This window comes from Danio aesculapii, chromosome 4 (assembly GCF_903798145.1).
Source record: "Danio aesculapii chromosome 4, fDanAes4.1, whole genome shotgun sequence".
In the NCBI taxonomy this organism is placed as follows: Eukaryota; Metazoa; Chordata; class Actinopteri; order Cypriniformes; family Danionidae; genus Danio; species Danio aesculapii.
The window spans coordinates 43,796,861-43,813,805 of record NC_079438.1 but is presented as its reverse complement, the minus strand read 5'-3'; the positions used below and the strand labels follow the sequence as shown (position 1 = coordinate 43,813,805).

Here is a 16,945-nt window from a genome sequence, read left to right as displayed (position 1 = left end):
ACACACGAAGGGACCTGAAAGGCTGAACAATTGCCTTTGGAATAAAGTTCCCCCTCAAGGGAATGAGGGGCCAAATAATAGACGGAGAGAGAGAAAGGGAGAGAGACAAAGACAGAAAGAGAGGGTCAAGGTAAAAAAAAATAAATCAAGATACATAATTGAGAAAAAGAGAAAGAGAAGTGTGGTTGCCCTTCAGATACACAGTTGACTTTGGATTCATGCTGATGGCGACCGCATGACTTCTGTGTGTGTGACCTCAGTCAGGTTGTACTGTAACGAGATGGAGCTGTTTACATATTCATGTCCGCTGGGGCCTTCTGGGTAAAGAAGGGCTGCCCTTGGTATCTCTCAGTCAACTTTATTTCTATGGCAGTTCAAGGTGAGCCTTGTTTGACCATTTCGGTTCACAGTAACTAGCCTTTTTCTTTTATCACTTTTTATGATTAGAAAGACGTCTGTTCACCTGTTCAGGGTAGTGAAATTGTCTTGTTAAATAATACACAACCTCTAAAGTGTTTAAACATGCATTATACTGAAAAATACACTAAAATAAAACAAAACACAATACAACCAAACACACAAAAGCCTAAACAAAGCCAATAACCAATCCAAGCCAAAATAAACTGAGAAAAAAAAAACAGAAAGGAAAAAGGCTATATGCCAACGGAAACAAAACTAAAAACTCATACAAACCAAATAAATAAATAAATAAATAAATAAATAAATAAATAAATAAATAAATGAAAAATAAATAAAAAACAATAACAAACCAATAACAAATAACAAAAAAATAAACTAAAACGACAAAAACTAAAACATAGTCATTAAAAACAGAAATAAATGAAACAAAACCAAAACATAATAAACCACATTAAATTACTTAAATTAAAACTCATGTTTACTGTTATTACCTTCTGCTTATTGTAACTTCTCTCTGAAAAAATAGATAGATGAATAGATGGATAAATAAATTAATTAACGAACAAATGAACAAAACGAACGAACGAACGAACGAACAAATAAATAAATAAAAATAATACAAACAACTTTAGCTTTGCTTCAGCTTTATTCAACGTCAACTTAATTGCTTAACTTTTAACACAAAAATAAGTATCAGAGAACAAGGCAAATATAGAATAGGAACTGCAAAACCTTCCTCAAGCCTTAGCCACCACCAAAAACAAACTAGCAAGCACACAGCAACACACTGAGGTTCTCAGAAATTATTCAAACTAAAAATATTTCTGAATTTATTTAAGCTTATCATGAGAAATATTCTTTTGCGTGCACAAAAACAGACACACACATACTGCACACACGAAGTGGGAGTTAGAATTTAGATTGTGCTAAAATTTTACAGAAGATCTGTGACCGGTGGCAGGACAGTAACTCCCACGTGGCCTCTCTCTCTGTGCTCACATTTAGGCGTCTTCCCAATTAAAAGCAGATAAACAGCAGGGTTGTGCTCTCACCGTACACGGAGCAATTATCAGCATGCTTCAATTCAGGATAGAAAGTGTTGTCTTTATTTGCTAATGCGGATGATATGGAAGGGTAAATGAAACAGAGGCAGCTGCTAGGAACAAGTCCACAAAGAATGAATCAAGGGTGAATAAAGCCAATGTCAATTTGGGCATTAGTGGAAATCTAATTATGGCATTTGTCCATCTGGATAAACCTCATGAACTGGTCCATTCACATCAGAGCACAGCCCTTTTCACCCAAAGACACATGTTCAATCATGTTTACTATGTAAATTTAGGAAGGGATAATGTACATTTGGCCAGTCGTTACCACAAAATGAGCCTAGACGAGGGAGCAGGGGTCTTAAATCACCCTGAAAGGGTTTATTTAGCCATAACGACTGCCTGGCTGTACATTATCCTGCCTATTAAATGTCTACTTGCCAAATAAATAAATGGACTTGAATCATTGATTTGAGTGAATTATTTTGTTATGTGAGAAAAGGAGAATATATATTTTTTTAATAAAGTTTTGTGGTTATGCAAAATTTTTATGCATAGGGATCTAAATTCCATCATTATCATCCATTTCAGTAATCCATTTGAGTCTCAATTTTTCATTTTTACATCAATGTTCCTTTATTTCTCAAATTCAGTGTCCTTCACCTTAGTGTACCTAGTCAAATCACACCTCTGTTCATTGTACTGCTCACAACGCTTCTGGCAAACTTTAATTGCAAATCTGCACTCATAATGAAGTGTGATAATCAAGGATTAGGGTGGTGGAGAAGGAAAGCCCAGATCATAAAAGCTATATCCCACTTATATCAGGCTGTCTGGAGCTCTGCCACCTTCACAGAGAAAATGATTTTTTTCTCCCCATTTTATATAACTCGGGAGAATCAGTTTCAAGATTTAAAATGAGGTCTAAAAATAGCAGTGTTTTCAAATACCTTTTCTCTCTGGAGGCACGGCTACATGCAGAAACCCTCCTGTTGCCTTTTGGGCTGTAAATTGACTTCACAAGCTGCTCTGTCAGAAAGCAGCTTTCCTGACACCTGCTGCCATCCATCAATCCAATCCTGGCCGAAGCTGGTGGAAACGGACGGCTAGCTGAGCCAATTAGCTGCCGGGGTGAACGCTGGGCACCAGTGCCAACCAGAGACCCAGCCAATTAGGGCCAGTTTCAGAACACTGGCACGGCATGTGGGCAGCAAAGGCTACAGAACTCTGTGAACAAGGGGGAATCAGCAGGGAGCCCAAAGCGAGAAAGAGACGAGGGAAAACAGACACGCAAGAAGCAGGATTGAACGTTACACATCTAATTCACTGAAACTGAAACCACAGACCCACATATTCACACGATGAACACTCATGGTAAGTCTTAGATTACAAAAAAAAAATAAAATAAATGAAATAAAAATCACAAGACAATAATACCTCACTGCATTGGCAAAACATCACTTTGCAGAGTCACAAACTGCAAGCATAGACTGCTGCATAATATTACATTGCTGAGAAAACATTTCACATGCTGCACAATCTAAATAATAGAGCTGGGGGAAAACACTGATATACTGCACTGTAGTATCGCAATTGAAGTGAAATAAACAAACTGAGAAATGTTTCTGTTCAGTTAAAGAAGATGCTGCCTTATTTTTCCTTTGGGGACATACTTTGAAGTTGGAATCCAACATAATCACAGTATTTTGCAATATATTTAAAAAAACGCAATGATATTGTATCATGAAACTAGTGGCATAATCATGTTGTATCCTGGGGACTTCTAATAATTTTTATTCTCAAAGTTTTTTTTTAAGTTTATAGATGAAAAAAATGACAGATTGACAGATGATAGAATGATGAATGAAGCAATAGATTGATGAATTGACAGATGATAAGATAGAACAGGCATAGATCAACGGATGACAAAACAACAGAATGACTGATAGACAATGAATTTAATTCAATTGTATTTGGTTGAATTGAATTGAATTCAATTCAATTGAATTGAATTGGATGGATAAATTGAATTGAGCTGAATTGGATTGAATTGGATGAAGCAATCGGATTGAATTGAATTGGATGAACTGAACTGAATTGAATAAGATGGATAAATTGAAATAAATGGATCAATTTAATTGGATGGATGAACTGGATGGCTGCATTGAATTGGATGGATTAATTGCATTGGGTTGAATTGGATGGATGAATTTAATTGGATTGAATTGAATTGGATGGATGAATTGAATTGGATAGATGAATTACATTGGATTGGATGGATGAATTGAATTGGATGGATGAATTGCATTGAATTGGATTTATTTGGACGAATAAATTGAATTGAACTGAATTTGATTGAATTGGATGAAGGAATCAAATTGAATCGAATTGGATGAACTGAACTGAACTGAATTGGATGGATGAATTGAATTGGATGGATGAATTGAATTTGATTTATTTGGATGGATGAACTGGATGGATGAATTGGATGGATGAATTGAATTGGATTGAATTGGATGGATGGATGGCTGGGCAGACAGAACATTGGGTGGATGGAATGATAGAATAATTAATGGAAGTTCCCCAAGTTCTATAGTTAATAATTTTTCCTCAGAGTAGTTATACAATGCGTTCAATTGAAGACAGCCAGGAAAATTCTTGGCCAAAAAAGGCTGCAAAAAGTCATTGATGCTCAAGGAAGCAAACAACATCAAGAACCAAGGTTATGTAATTTCTTATTTATTGCTACCGGAAAATATGTATATATCAGATAGCTATTAAGATTGAAAATATTGTAGGAGTCTGGAAACGTATAAGCACATCCTGCATGCATACTAACACATCTCCATTTATACTGCAGGTCACACACATAGAACATCCTGTTTATCTCACTTAAGACTTAAGACATGGAGAAAACTAATTTCTCAAACCTCTTGAGCAGAGTAAAGGAGGAGGAAAAAAACATTTTTTTCTCTCCCCAAATACCACCTACAAGTACATCCAATTCAAAAACCAGCAAGTCCTCTTTAATACCTGGGAAATTAAATTGGGGGGTATTATCAGTCAAGGCCAGTCAGCTGTATCTAAAATGTAACAGCGTTTGAAGCACACAGATTTGCAAGGAGGACGCTTGCTATGACTGGCTCTATTTGAAGGCCACAGGAAAAGGGAGAGTGAGAGAAAGAGAGAGGGGGGCATTTGTGCTCCTGAAATACAAGCTTAACTCAAGTGTCTGCAGCCCATCCAACCATCAAATAAAAACATCTGCAGAGTCTAATAGGTAGAGCTGATTGTGGAAGCAGAAAACTCGATTTGGGATCAGAGAGAGCGAAAAAGTTTAGCCAAAGTTCAAAATGACAACTCGTATAATAATATTCTTATTAAAAGTGCAGCAACGAACAGTTATGGATTATGGATAACTAAATTAAGTCATATTTGCCATTTAAAATAAAAAAATGTTCACTGCAGTGACAGCGAACAGAGTGCAATAAAACAACGTGTCCAATAGATGAATAAACGTCACCATATGTGAATTATGCAGCCATTGGCTAAATTCTCCATAAGTCAAACTAGGAAGTAACTACTAGTAAAAGTGACTGACAGACAGCATATGCAGAACGTCAAAACACTCGTCTGATTTGTTAAGATTTTAGTAAATATAACTTTGACTTTTTATTCAGTTTGTGGTCTCCTTTTATTTATAACACTGTAAGCTATGACATCGACTTGCTTTTTACTACAAAGACGCTGTTTTCGCACATAAGTAACATAGTAAGCAATGTAAACAACAGGTCTACGGAAGAAACGGTGACAAAAACAAATGAATAACATCCATAATTCGACACTTGTGTCGGTGGACTAAATGTGTTCGATGGGATGTTTTTCTGTGGACTCTTACCTTTAAAAACAAACTGTGATGTACAGGAATGAATGCGTGTGTGCCTTGTTATAACGATGATATTTACTCCATATCTAGGTCAAGGTAAAAAATTTTGTCTCCTGGAGAAATTTGTTTTAAAGGGCACATATAGTGAAAAATCAACTTTTCAAGCTGTTTGGACAGACATATGTGTAGGTATAGTGTATAGACCATCATATTGGGGTGATATAAACAAACCCAGTTTTTTTTTTTTTTTAATTTAACAACACAAAAACAGTGGACCAATTGGAGTGGTTGAAAACTGGAAATGAAAACTAAAATAACAGAAACTAAATTAGACAAATAAAAAAAGTAAATAAAACTTTATAGGCAAAGAGAAAATACTTCAAATGCAGGTTCAAACTGAATCAAAAATAAAAACTAATTCAAAACATTCATCATTTACAAATTACTCAACTAAAATAACACCATAAACATTTTTTAATAAAATATTCAAAGAAAATATTTTTACAAATACAAATCATTAATATTTACATGATATGAAGACTCCAATTGCATAGTAAAAGTAATTAATACAGTACAGCAAAAATAAAATAAAACAAAACAAAATAAAACTAAATTAAATATTAAATAAAATAACAAAATTAAATAAAATTTAAAATCAGATAAACAAATTATCTGCATTGTTTACAAGGCACAATTCAAGTTCAAAATCACTAATAGCAATCACCTAAGAAAAAAAGGTATATTTTAAAGTAAAATAATTAGTTCTTCCTCTACCTTTAGTGTAAGTTAAGTGTTAAATAGGTGATAATGAACATTTTTCGCACTAAATGTTTGACTTGCACCAGCGTCACACAATCAGATACATTTCTAAACACTTTCAAGTGACTGCAAAAACAACAATCCCCGATGACTTGCAGGGCTGCGAAAATGTCAGGAACACTTTCGCAAGACTGTCTGTTCTTTTTGTCTCAACAAATCACGTCGCCGGCCATCGAATAAGTTGCGTCGGTCACTGGGTCGGAGATTGATGACTCCGCGTTTGATTGAAACGTTTGCCCCGGGGTTTGCCAGTGTCTGAATGAAATGATATGCGTCGTGATTGATTGGCTGTCCTGAAAGATCGCTGCAGGGCCAGAGTCGGTGAAAGCCAAACACCACCAGACTTGACGAGTTTATTAATGCCTAGAATTGCTGACAGCATGTATGGTTGAAGAGATATGAGAGAACTTCTTGAAATAACAAATGGCACCTAAAATTAGCAAGTTCGATAAACTCAACAAGTTTATAGGAATGGGTCAAAAATGATACTCCAGATGGAATTTGTGGCAAGATGACAAAATAAATGCATGTGTTGAATAACATCCAAAAACAGCTGATGCAAAAAAATAATAATACAAAAACCTTACACTGTTAACAATTTCCTGTAGAATCTAAAGTAACTTAATGGCAGCAGATTGCCAGTAACTTGCTGTAAATCAATTACAGCAAAAATACTGTAGTTACACAAATTCCCTTCAATGCAAGTCATTTCACTCGGTGGCCATCTTTGAAACACCTCTCGGGCAGTATGCTCAGGCTTTCTGTCTGAACGGGGAAACATCAAATTCTCCAAAACTGTTTGCTAAGCTTACGATTACATTACATATTTGGAATCACCAATAAAATTAAACAATAACCGTCTCATACAATTAGTTTCTAAACGTTCAAATCAAACAAAATTAAAAATTTTTAGGTTGTCCAAGCTAATGCGCATATGCACTCGAAAAGAACGAGATCACGACACCAACCTCATTTATGGCAGTGTTAGTAATGCTTCGTCGGATTGCGCTGGTCTTAAAAAGTAATTCACAACTTGGTCTGAATAGCGAATCTCCTCTTAACTTCAATATTGATTCAGGAGTTTTAAAAATTTTGATTCAGCTTCAGCATTTCTTTTGCTCTCTCTACTGTGCAGGTGAACGTGCGGATCATTACTATTGGAATGTGAAGAGACTTTCAACCAGCACAACAAAAAATGTTTCTGAAGACTATCACCTACTGCAAACTCTCCACAGAATTAACAGCAAGTCTTTGTTTACAAGTAGTGTTTGAGTAGTTGCTGCCATGTGATGTTAACTTGACAGGACGGACTGTACCACGCATTAAATTCATTCAGATTTTGTTTTCAGGTGTAGTCGGTTCATTTAAAACAATGGTCTCAAACTCAATTCCTGGAGTGCCGCAGCTCTGCATAATTTAGCTCCAACCACCTCCAACATGCACCTGTTTAACAGTCTCTAGTAGTTTTGAACACCTTTATTAGTTGGATCAGCTGTGTTTGATTAGGGCTGGAGCAAAACTGTGCAGAGCAGCGGCCCGCCAGGAATTGAGTATGAGACCTGTAAATTAAAAGTACAGATTTCAAGCTTTATTTGGATAAATTTCTTATGTCTGTGAAGCAAGTATTCGTTGAGATTCCAGTGTGTTTGTTGACCACAAAACTGTCGTAAAAGCACACGTCTGGTCAGAGCTTCTCTCCGGGAGAAACATCAGTCTATATTGATTAATAATTGGCTCCCGTACAAGTAGGCGGGGCTTCATTCGCCACATTGACCATTACAGATTTTCCTATTCAAAACTATACGAGTGACATGTCTTGTGTATTCTATAGTCTTTGATTTACATTCACCACTGCATCATTTTTCTTGGTGTATATGTATTTACAGTATTGTATATATATATATATATATATATATATATATATATATATATATATATATATATATATATATATATATATATATATATATAGTTTACAGTAATTTTCAAATTACAACTTTAAAATACAGTAAAATATTGCATAACTGTCCTACAGTAAAGTATACTTCAGATTTACAATTAAATACTGTGTAATTACAGTTGACAACATAAGTGCAGATCGCAAACTAGCAAAAGTCATGCTCTTTCAAGACGATAAAAACAGAGCTTTGTTTCTAAGCTGGTGGGCTTTAAGGAAAATGACTTATGGTTTCAGGTAGAGTCGGCGCTCGGTTCCAGAAGAAGGACAGCCATCGGAACAGCGACCCCAGAGCTCTTGGCTTGGGGCGAGATAATTGAGGAGGCTAATTTGGGCGTGCGAAGACTGTTCCCGGAGAATGCAGCCAGCACTAGCACTCAGCGGTGCTATTGTACGTGACAAACAGTGTCTGAAAACCGGAGCACGGTGTGAATTCTGATGAGAGAGGGATCGATATCTCCTTGAACGAGGAGAGGAAAAATAAAATGCTCATAGAGCTGCACTGGTCAGCTTAATAGTTCACAACCTTTGAAATACAAGCTGTGTTTCTTAGGAATTAGGCTCCAGTGGAGAAGCAAAAGCTGGAAATGTGTGGGTTTTTTTTTTTTTTTTGGTTGGCTAAATCGATTTAAAAAAGGAATATATGAAATATTCAGAATCTAACTGTTGGAGACATAAAATTACACAACACTGTGAAGATTGCATGCACAATTAAGACTCCTACAGACTGTGTCATTAGACTTTTTTTTTTCCAAAATGCCACACTAAACGAGAGTGCCAGGACACATCTTTTCAAAGGATATCTGAAATAAACTTAACATTGTAATAATTAGTAGATTTGATTCATTTGAAAAGTTTTGATGAATATAAGACAGAAATTTGAATTCACCAAACGCAACGTTTTCAGCCCAGTGGTGTAAGCGAACACACAGTGCAGTGAATTATTCATCCCAGTGTCTTGTTTTGCCTTAAAACATGAGTTCTGTCATATTCTGTGATTGTTTATGAAGAGTGTGAACCCCTCAAATAGTGATGTGTGTGTGAGTGTGTGTTACAAAACTGAACAGAATGTCACAACTTCCCACTGCTGCATAGACAGGTGATATGCAAGCGAAATTTCTGAATAAAGCTGAATAAAGCAAACTAGCATCTTGGTAGCAAAGTTTTAATGAACAAGGAAAGTAATCAAGACATATGCAAGTTCGTCATTGTTAATTTATTTATTTATTATTAATTAATTACCTTTATTTTTTAAAAGTGTAGGGTCAGAATACACTAAATATCCCTCAAAACACTATAAAACTTAAATATGTTTAATTAATAAATTAGATGTAAATAAAATAAATAAATATATTTGATTAACTGAAGCTTGTATTACACAAACTAACATTACTGAAAAAGAAGACCCTGATCGTCAATGTATAATTCGTACACTGATAGTAATGCAATAATGCACACTTTTTGTAAAGCTGCTTTGAAACAATAATTAATGTAAAAAGCACTAAACAAAAATCAACTCGAGTTGAATTAAATTGAATAAAAAGAAAATACTTTCTTTTTCCGTTTCTAAGTTTTAGATCTAGATTCAAAAGTGCACAAGCAAGTCAATTAGGACCCAACAGAGTCCTGAAGACAAAGTGGAGGAGATCCCGCTGTCCATTTGACCTGCCTCTACTTACAACCCATGAGAACAAGACTAATACCGTAAGAAGCCACTGGCCCGTGTAAAAGTCCCATGAGTGAGCGTGTACATCGCCTGGCTAATGCATTTGTAAAGCAAACTGCAGAAAGCCTGAAGTGTGGCACTGCGGCTCTTATTCGCAGTAAGAACGCATTTCAAAAGCCTGATTGATGTTTAATGATTGAACGCCTCGCAGTCAGGCAGAAACGCGCTCGGAGGAAGGAGCAAGCCTGCTAGGACAAAGGACTTAACAAATCATCTTTGAAAGGTCCATCTATTCAAAGTGTGCTGAGAGCAGCAGAACCATGTACTAGCCCAGCAAGGACTTTCGAACACTTATTGATGTTTTGGAGGCAATTTAAACTCATTTCAATTTCCAATTACTAACAGGTTGAACGTTACTTTGTGATAAAAGAATAACGTATTGATTAGCTCACTATATCTTGTACGTGTGTTATGTTTATTAACTGCAGCGCTTGGTGTGAATGTGTGAATCAATTTTTTTAATCTAGCAACAAGGTCATTTACATGCAAAAAAATGATTGACCCACACATGTGCCGCCAGGCTAAAAGAGATCCAGGATAAAGTAAAATAATAAAAAAAAAAACTGTTGGACAGGGGAAAACAACAAGTGTGAAGGTTTCTAGAAAGTCCCATTTGTAGTTGAAAAGCGGGAAATTACAATGAGAGTGTGGCAGGTTAGTCTTTCACGAGGAAAAAAGTCATTTCAAGGAGAAAAGAGAAACAGGAGAAAAAAAGTTTTATGATAGCACTGTCAGAAAAGATGATTACATGAGAAAAGGCGGCATGAATCTGGCGATAACCCTTCAAATTCTATTAAAGACAAGAACCTGTCCGACTAATTTTCCAGCGTACGTGCGTGCTCACCGCTTACTGAAAGGAAAAGTCATATCTCCAAACATGCCTAGCTCTCCTCATTGATCCAGATTATTTATTTATACACCCACGTGTCAATTTCCTGAGTTCTAGCAGAGTGGGGAAAACAGAAAACCACCCAAGAAAAATTACATATGACAATAGCTAAAGCATCATGGGATTCGAGCAACCAGCTATTGACCTGCACAAAGCATAAACATGCTAGATTATAATGGAAATTGTACAGGTCCTACAAAGTTTTGCAATACAGAGATGATACAGTACATGATACAGATACACAACAATTTGGTATATATACTCTCACTAGCCACTAGTCACTAACTGCTTGTTAACGCATTTTTTTAATCAGCCAATCACATGGCAGCATGTAAGCATGTAGACATGGTCAAGATGATCTGCTGCAGTTTCCAAATAGAAGATTGAAAAAAATGTTGCCTGGTATAATGAGTCTTGATTTCTGCTGCGACATTCAGATGGTAGGGTTAGAATTTGGCATCAATACCATGAAAGCATGGATCCATTCTGCCTTGGTTCAGGCTAGTGGTGGTGGTGTGATGGTGTGGGGGATATTTTCTTGGCACACTTTGGGTTCATTAGTACCAACTGAGCATCGTGTCAACGCCACAGCCTACCTGAGTATTGTTGCTGACCATATCCATCCCTTTATGACCACAGTGTACTCATCTCCTGATGGCTACTTTCAGCAGGATAATGCACCATGTCACAAAGCACAAATCATCTCAGACTGGTTTCTTGAACATGACAATGAGTTCACTGTATCATGTCAATATGGACAAAAATCTCTGAGGAATATTTCCAGTACCTTGTTGAATCTATGCCACGAAGGATTAAGGCCGTTCTGAAGGCAAAACTACCCGGTTCTAGTAAGGTGTACCTAAAAAAGTGGCCGGTGAGTGTAGACATGCTAAATATTTTATTTTTCACAAGAATTAATATGATTTCATGTCATTTAACAGCATATATACTGGCTGATCAAATAAATAAATGTAATCAATTCAATAAATGTTAGTTAATTAAAAGTAAACACATGCTAACAGAGAATTAAGGCAATTTTATAAGCAACATGAATATATTAATATACAGAATTGCATGTCAAAATGTAAAGATTACACCCAACAATATGTATAGCCTGTTGGTTAACTTAAAAAATAAATGTTAACTGATTAAAGTAAATTTAAAGCATGCTGAAGGACCATTGGAGGTGATTGCATAGTCCCTTCAAGAAAAATTGCATTGCTCAAAGAGTTTCTGTTACAGCAGTGTGTGAGTGGATTTCCATCCCAGCATCCCATACTTATCTCTTTTAAGATTTACTTAAAGTGGTGGCTAATTGAAATGCAGTATTGTCAACATTAATATTAACAAACTAAATGATATCGCACCCTTGTCTTGCTGCTTTTTTCTTTTAATACAAAACGTTGTTTGATTGTATACTGATTGAATGGTTAATGCTACTGTTGCTTCAATTAATAGTATTTACCTGCATTTTGATATTTCTTACAGTGTTTGACAGTTGCGTATGTGAGTTAGATGAGATGGATGTTTATGCGTTGGTTTTAGGTATAGTGCACTTTTTAGGGGATTGTTAATTAGTAGGAATGTTGTAAATTTACTGTACATGCATTTTGTAGGTTGTATATACTGTACTATGTATGGATTAATCATGTGATGTTTTTAGTGTGACATTAGTGTGATTTTAACATCGGTCCAGAGATAAAAAATAACCTTTGTTTTTGCTAAATCTGGCACATTTTTGCATTATCAATGTGCATTGGCCCTGTCAAATAAATCTGAAAATAAAAAAAAATAAATATTCAATATGAAAAACAAAACAAAATGTTATTCACTTTGAGAGTTGCTAAAACTGCTTCTCAATTGTAAGTCACTTGGGACAAAAGCGTCTGCTATACGACTAAAAGTAAATGTGTAAATGTAAAAAACTACACTTAATATTGTGTAAGCTTGAGTTGCAGATAGATTAACTGATAAATTAATGGATAAAACTTAAATGTTGATTATTTCAAACAAGCAAAACAAACTGAATAACACTGTATTCATTGTATATCCCACAAAACTACTTACAATAGGAACTGTAAAATGTGCTGAAGAAACAGCAGAAAGAGCTTTCATACCCAACTCTCTTGATAAACCCATAATATTGAGTAACACTCATAAACCAGCAATTTGTTACTCAAGCGTGCTTCATTATTGGTCTCACTCACAACTGCTGGCGGCTTTGTGTGTATTATCCTATATTGCAATGGGTAGGGATTGAATTAGAATGGATTGTTTCTTTGGGCTGCTGGAATCCATATTTGTGTTTCAGCAACAGCGGGTCTGTTTCAAATCGAGATGTGCTCTAAAGTCAAATATCAATTGAAATATCCTAATGCTGTGATTTCAAAGAGTGAATGCTGAACTCATACCAGCAACAACAAAAATAAAAAAATACACACAAAACGCCCAGAGATGCACTTATATTGTAGATTTACCCATTGTTCCCAATGATGCCTTCGCTCTCTCTCTCTCACACACACACACACACGCACCTTCCAGCCGTGAATTACAGCACATCTCGCCCTCATCCCAAAAATGATTCATTTTTCTATTACAGAGATGACTGTGTGAAATGAGCTATGTAATCAATACCATACGTTTGTAAACAGCTTCAGTTCTCCAGGGAACCTCTTTTTTTACTTCATGCTCAAATAATCTGTGCCCTGTCAAAACCAATGGAGGGGGCCCTCGTCTTACAATGTGTTTACAAGGGCAATTTAGCTGCCTGCAAATAAAATTACCTTACACTGGTACATGTGCACACTGCTATTCCATTTGGATCCACACAGGATGGAAGAAATATGTAAAGTTTATTAATAAAGGTGTATTCAGTATACACTGTCTACAGTATGTGCATGTGCGACACTTTGGTGTCTTTATTGTCTTTTTTTATAACTTAGACTCTAAAAAATGCACAATTCCTTCATGTTGTCCTAACACAACTCGATTAAGTTAACTTAAGTATTTTGACAAATTTAAATGGATTGAACATAAAACAATTAAATTGTCCCTGCAAAAAAAAACTTAAAGGTGCTGTATGTAAGTTTTGACTCTTCTAAAGCATAAAATACCATATTATGTTTGCCCTTGTTTTGACCGTTGCCTTCCTAACTAATCTTGCAAATAAACTGCATGTGGATCCTCACCTCCGTTGTCACCCGACTCCTTGTGTTACACACATATTGTCTCAAAAAATAGTGATCCTTGGAGTCCACAAAGTTGAAAACCCCTTATGTAAACTAAAGAAAAATCATGTACTGGAAAACAAATAAAAATACTTCCCGACATTCCTTAAGGATTTCTAAATGTTATCATCCATAATTTAGTGCAACTTGATATGATGTTTATACTCTGGGAAAACTGAACTATTAGAAGTCTGCTACATTTTGAATGCGGTGTAAAATAAAGCAAACACGCTCTAAAAACACATTGCTCGCAGTGCCAGGGTGGGAATCGGTGCCAAGCTAAATTTACATTAAATGGCTTCCTGAGAGGTAACATTATTTAAAAAGCCGAGGTATACCCTGAATGGCGAATTACTCCGAGGCTTTGTTCAGACAGGCAGCCAAAATGAAATTTTGTTGGGCATAGCTGACTCAAATCTGTTTATTTGCTTTTAAAGTGAAGAGCTTTGTCTTGCTTTAGTTCAAACAGTAGAGCATTGTGTGCTAGAAACTGCAAGGCCATGCGTTTGATTCACAGAAAATGCATAGCTTATAATATGCTTTGCAATGAAAGCGCCCTCACATTTTCCAAGCATTTTCCAAATGCATAAATGTAAAATTGGATTGAGTTCCCAAGTGTTTTTATATTCAAAACACAATATTATGTTCCTATAGCATCATACAGCTGTCCATGATTCAAATGTGGTGTTGCACATAGCATAAGGATGGATAATACATCTAAATACAGAAATGCCTATGTCATGCTTTTTCTGCAAGGATTGTTACTCTCTTATGTCTCTTGGCACTTCAGTCATGACTATAGCAACCAATGTAAATGGACCAGATATTGACTTCAGTGTCAGAAACAAACAGATCAAATTGTGGTGCATGTGGTACAGTCCTAAAGATTTGGAACTTTGGAAGATTTTGGAACCAAGTTGTTGGGTGGTAAGGAAAGTGGTTGCTGAAGGTAAAAAGCCAGTAAGGGGAGTTTGGTCCAATGTTATTTGAAGTCCTTATGTTTTAAATAGAAGTTTCTTCACCATTATTTGGAGCACTCTTACAGCCTGGAGGTACAACTTACACCTCAGTTTAATGTGTAGATTTACACAGCTTGGCAGGCTCTTAAATTGTGGAAGATCACATGAGTCTAAGAATCTCTGTTTCAAATTTATGATGCGTTAAAATATCGTCCAATGTTAAGTCAATGGAATTTTTCAGAGATTTCCGGGTCAGTTTCTGGAAAACTGAAAGCCAGATCAGTTCGAAAAGATTTAGCAACTTGAGTCAGACTAGTCTAAAGCTCTGGCCATAGTTTAGAGATCATAGCATTAAAGCCCTAGGAGAAGAAGGAGTTGGTAAATTTTTGGCTCAGAAAAAGCTATAATGATAAGTTTAAGTAACAGTATGTTGGCTTTCTCAAGCCAATGCAATTACTAGATTGAGTAACAGGGATGAAACTTAATCTTATCTCAAAAACAAAACGAAAAGAATCTAAATTCTAAATTAAAATCTAAGTCTAATCTAAAAAAAGTGTTCACTCTTTTTGATCAGTTCTCATTTTCAAATATCTCATTTAGATATTTATGTGCTTCAGAATAGATTATTTTATTAGCATCGTCTTGCTTTTAAATCAATTTTTACATGGCTAAGCAATTTTAATAACATAATTCTGTGTTTAATGTGTTAAATTGAAATACATTTTACTTACTATGTAATAAAATGTGTTAAAAATCCTGATAATTTACTTTTGTTAGGGTAACTTCAACCAAGACTAAAGCCTTATTTAAATGACAATTGTTTCTCATGTGGACGTCGGTAAAAGAAAAAAATGGCATAGCTACCTAGTGAAATGTGGCTTGTGAAATCTGCATTCTAGCAGAATTAAGCAAACATGCTTACATGCTTAAACTAACCCTGATCAAACTAATGCTAGATTTACATGAGGCATTGGCATCAATGCTGGCATGATCACCATGGCAACAGCCAATTGGATTAAAACTAAAAACTAAAACAATGTCAGCTTTTGACAGCTACTAAACAATACACAGTACACAAACCCTACATTTACAGCGCGTTGGTAATGTAGTGTCCACTTTTAATAAACACATTTATAATGCAAATTAACATGAAGTGCAATCGTGCTCAAATGGCAATTACATCACCACACGACCTTGGTGTTGAAATACAGTAGTTAACTGGATTTGAATGTGGGTTATAAGAGAAAAATACATAAATTCTGGATTCGGATGACTATAAAACCAACAACTATACCCACCTGAATAGTGAAAATGCTCCTGAGAAACAGTCTTAGGAAGTGACCTCAAAATGAAGGAATCTGCAAGCGGTTCTCTAATTTTGATCTCTACTAAACACAGCCATGCAGTTTTACATTTGTTCTTTTACTCACATATATTTGAGCTTGTAGTCTTTCATCTTCAGCAGAGACTCTTTCTCTCAGGATGGCCTTCTGGATGGTCTCCTCTGCACCGGATTTCTCTAACGCGAGGATCCTGCTCACCTCGTCCTTTACCTGGGCTTGAGCTTCTGCCTGGGCCTGAGCGTGAGCCTGAGACTTTTCCTTTTCTAGCCTAAACATGAAGCAGCACAAAAATACAGAATACATCAGACACAATTTAAACGACTTTGTTTTAATGAAAAATAATGCACAATTTACCACTTTATTTGTATTAATCAATTCATATTTTTACATTTATTTATATTATTTGTCTATCTATCACTATTATATATATATATATATATATATTTTTTTTTAATTTCTTATATCAATAATTAAAAGTGCTTTTAAATGATAGCTGGAAAATAATTGTGCTTAAAATGATGAGGTATGAATTCAAACACAGATAATGATGATGATGCAGGACAAAACAAACAAAAAAAATCTAATCTTTAGGCTTGTTGTGTAAATGCAGCCTAATAGACCTGCCACAGTCTATTTTGTTCCTAACAATACATTATACAACAATACTGACAAC

The 16,945-nt window shown here is 35.5% G+C and overlaps 1 protein-coding gene across 2 annotated transcripts in view; it reads right to left on the bottom strand.

The window, feature by feature from the left end:
• Nucleotides 1–16,945, bottom strand: part of chchd3a (coiled-coil-helix-coiled-coil-helix domain containing 3a) — a 94,956-nt gene that overhangs the window by 47,043 nt on the left and 30,968 nt on the right. For both annotated transcript variants that reach the window (XM_056455756.1, XM_056455757.1), the window contains exon 4: nucleotides 16,360–16,540. In XM_056455756.1, coding sequence (XP_056311731.1) covers nucleotides 16,360–16,540 — 181 coding nt within the window. The remainder of the gene's footprint in view (nucleotides 1–16,359; nucleotides 16,541–16,945) is intronic.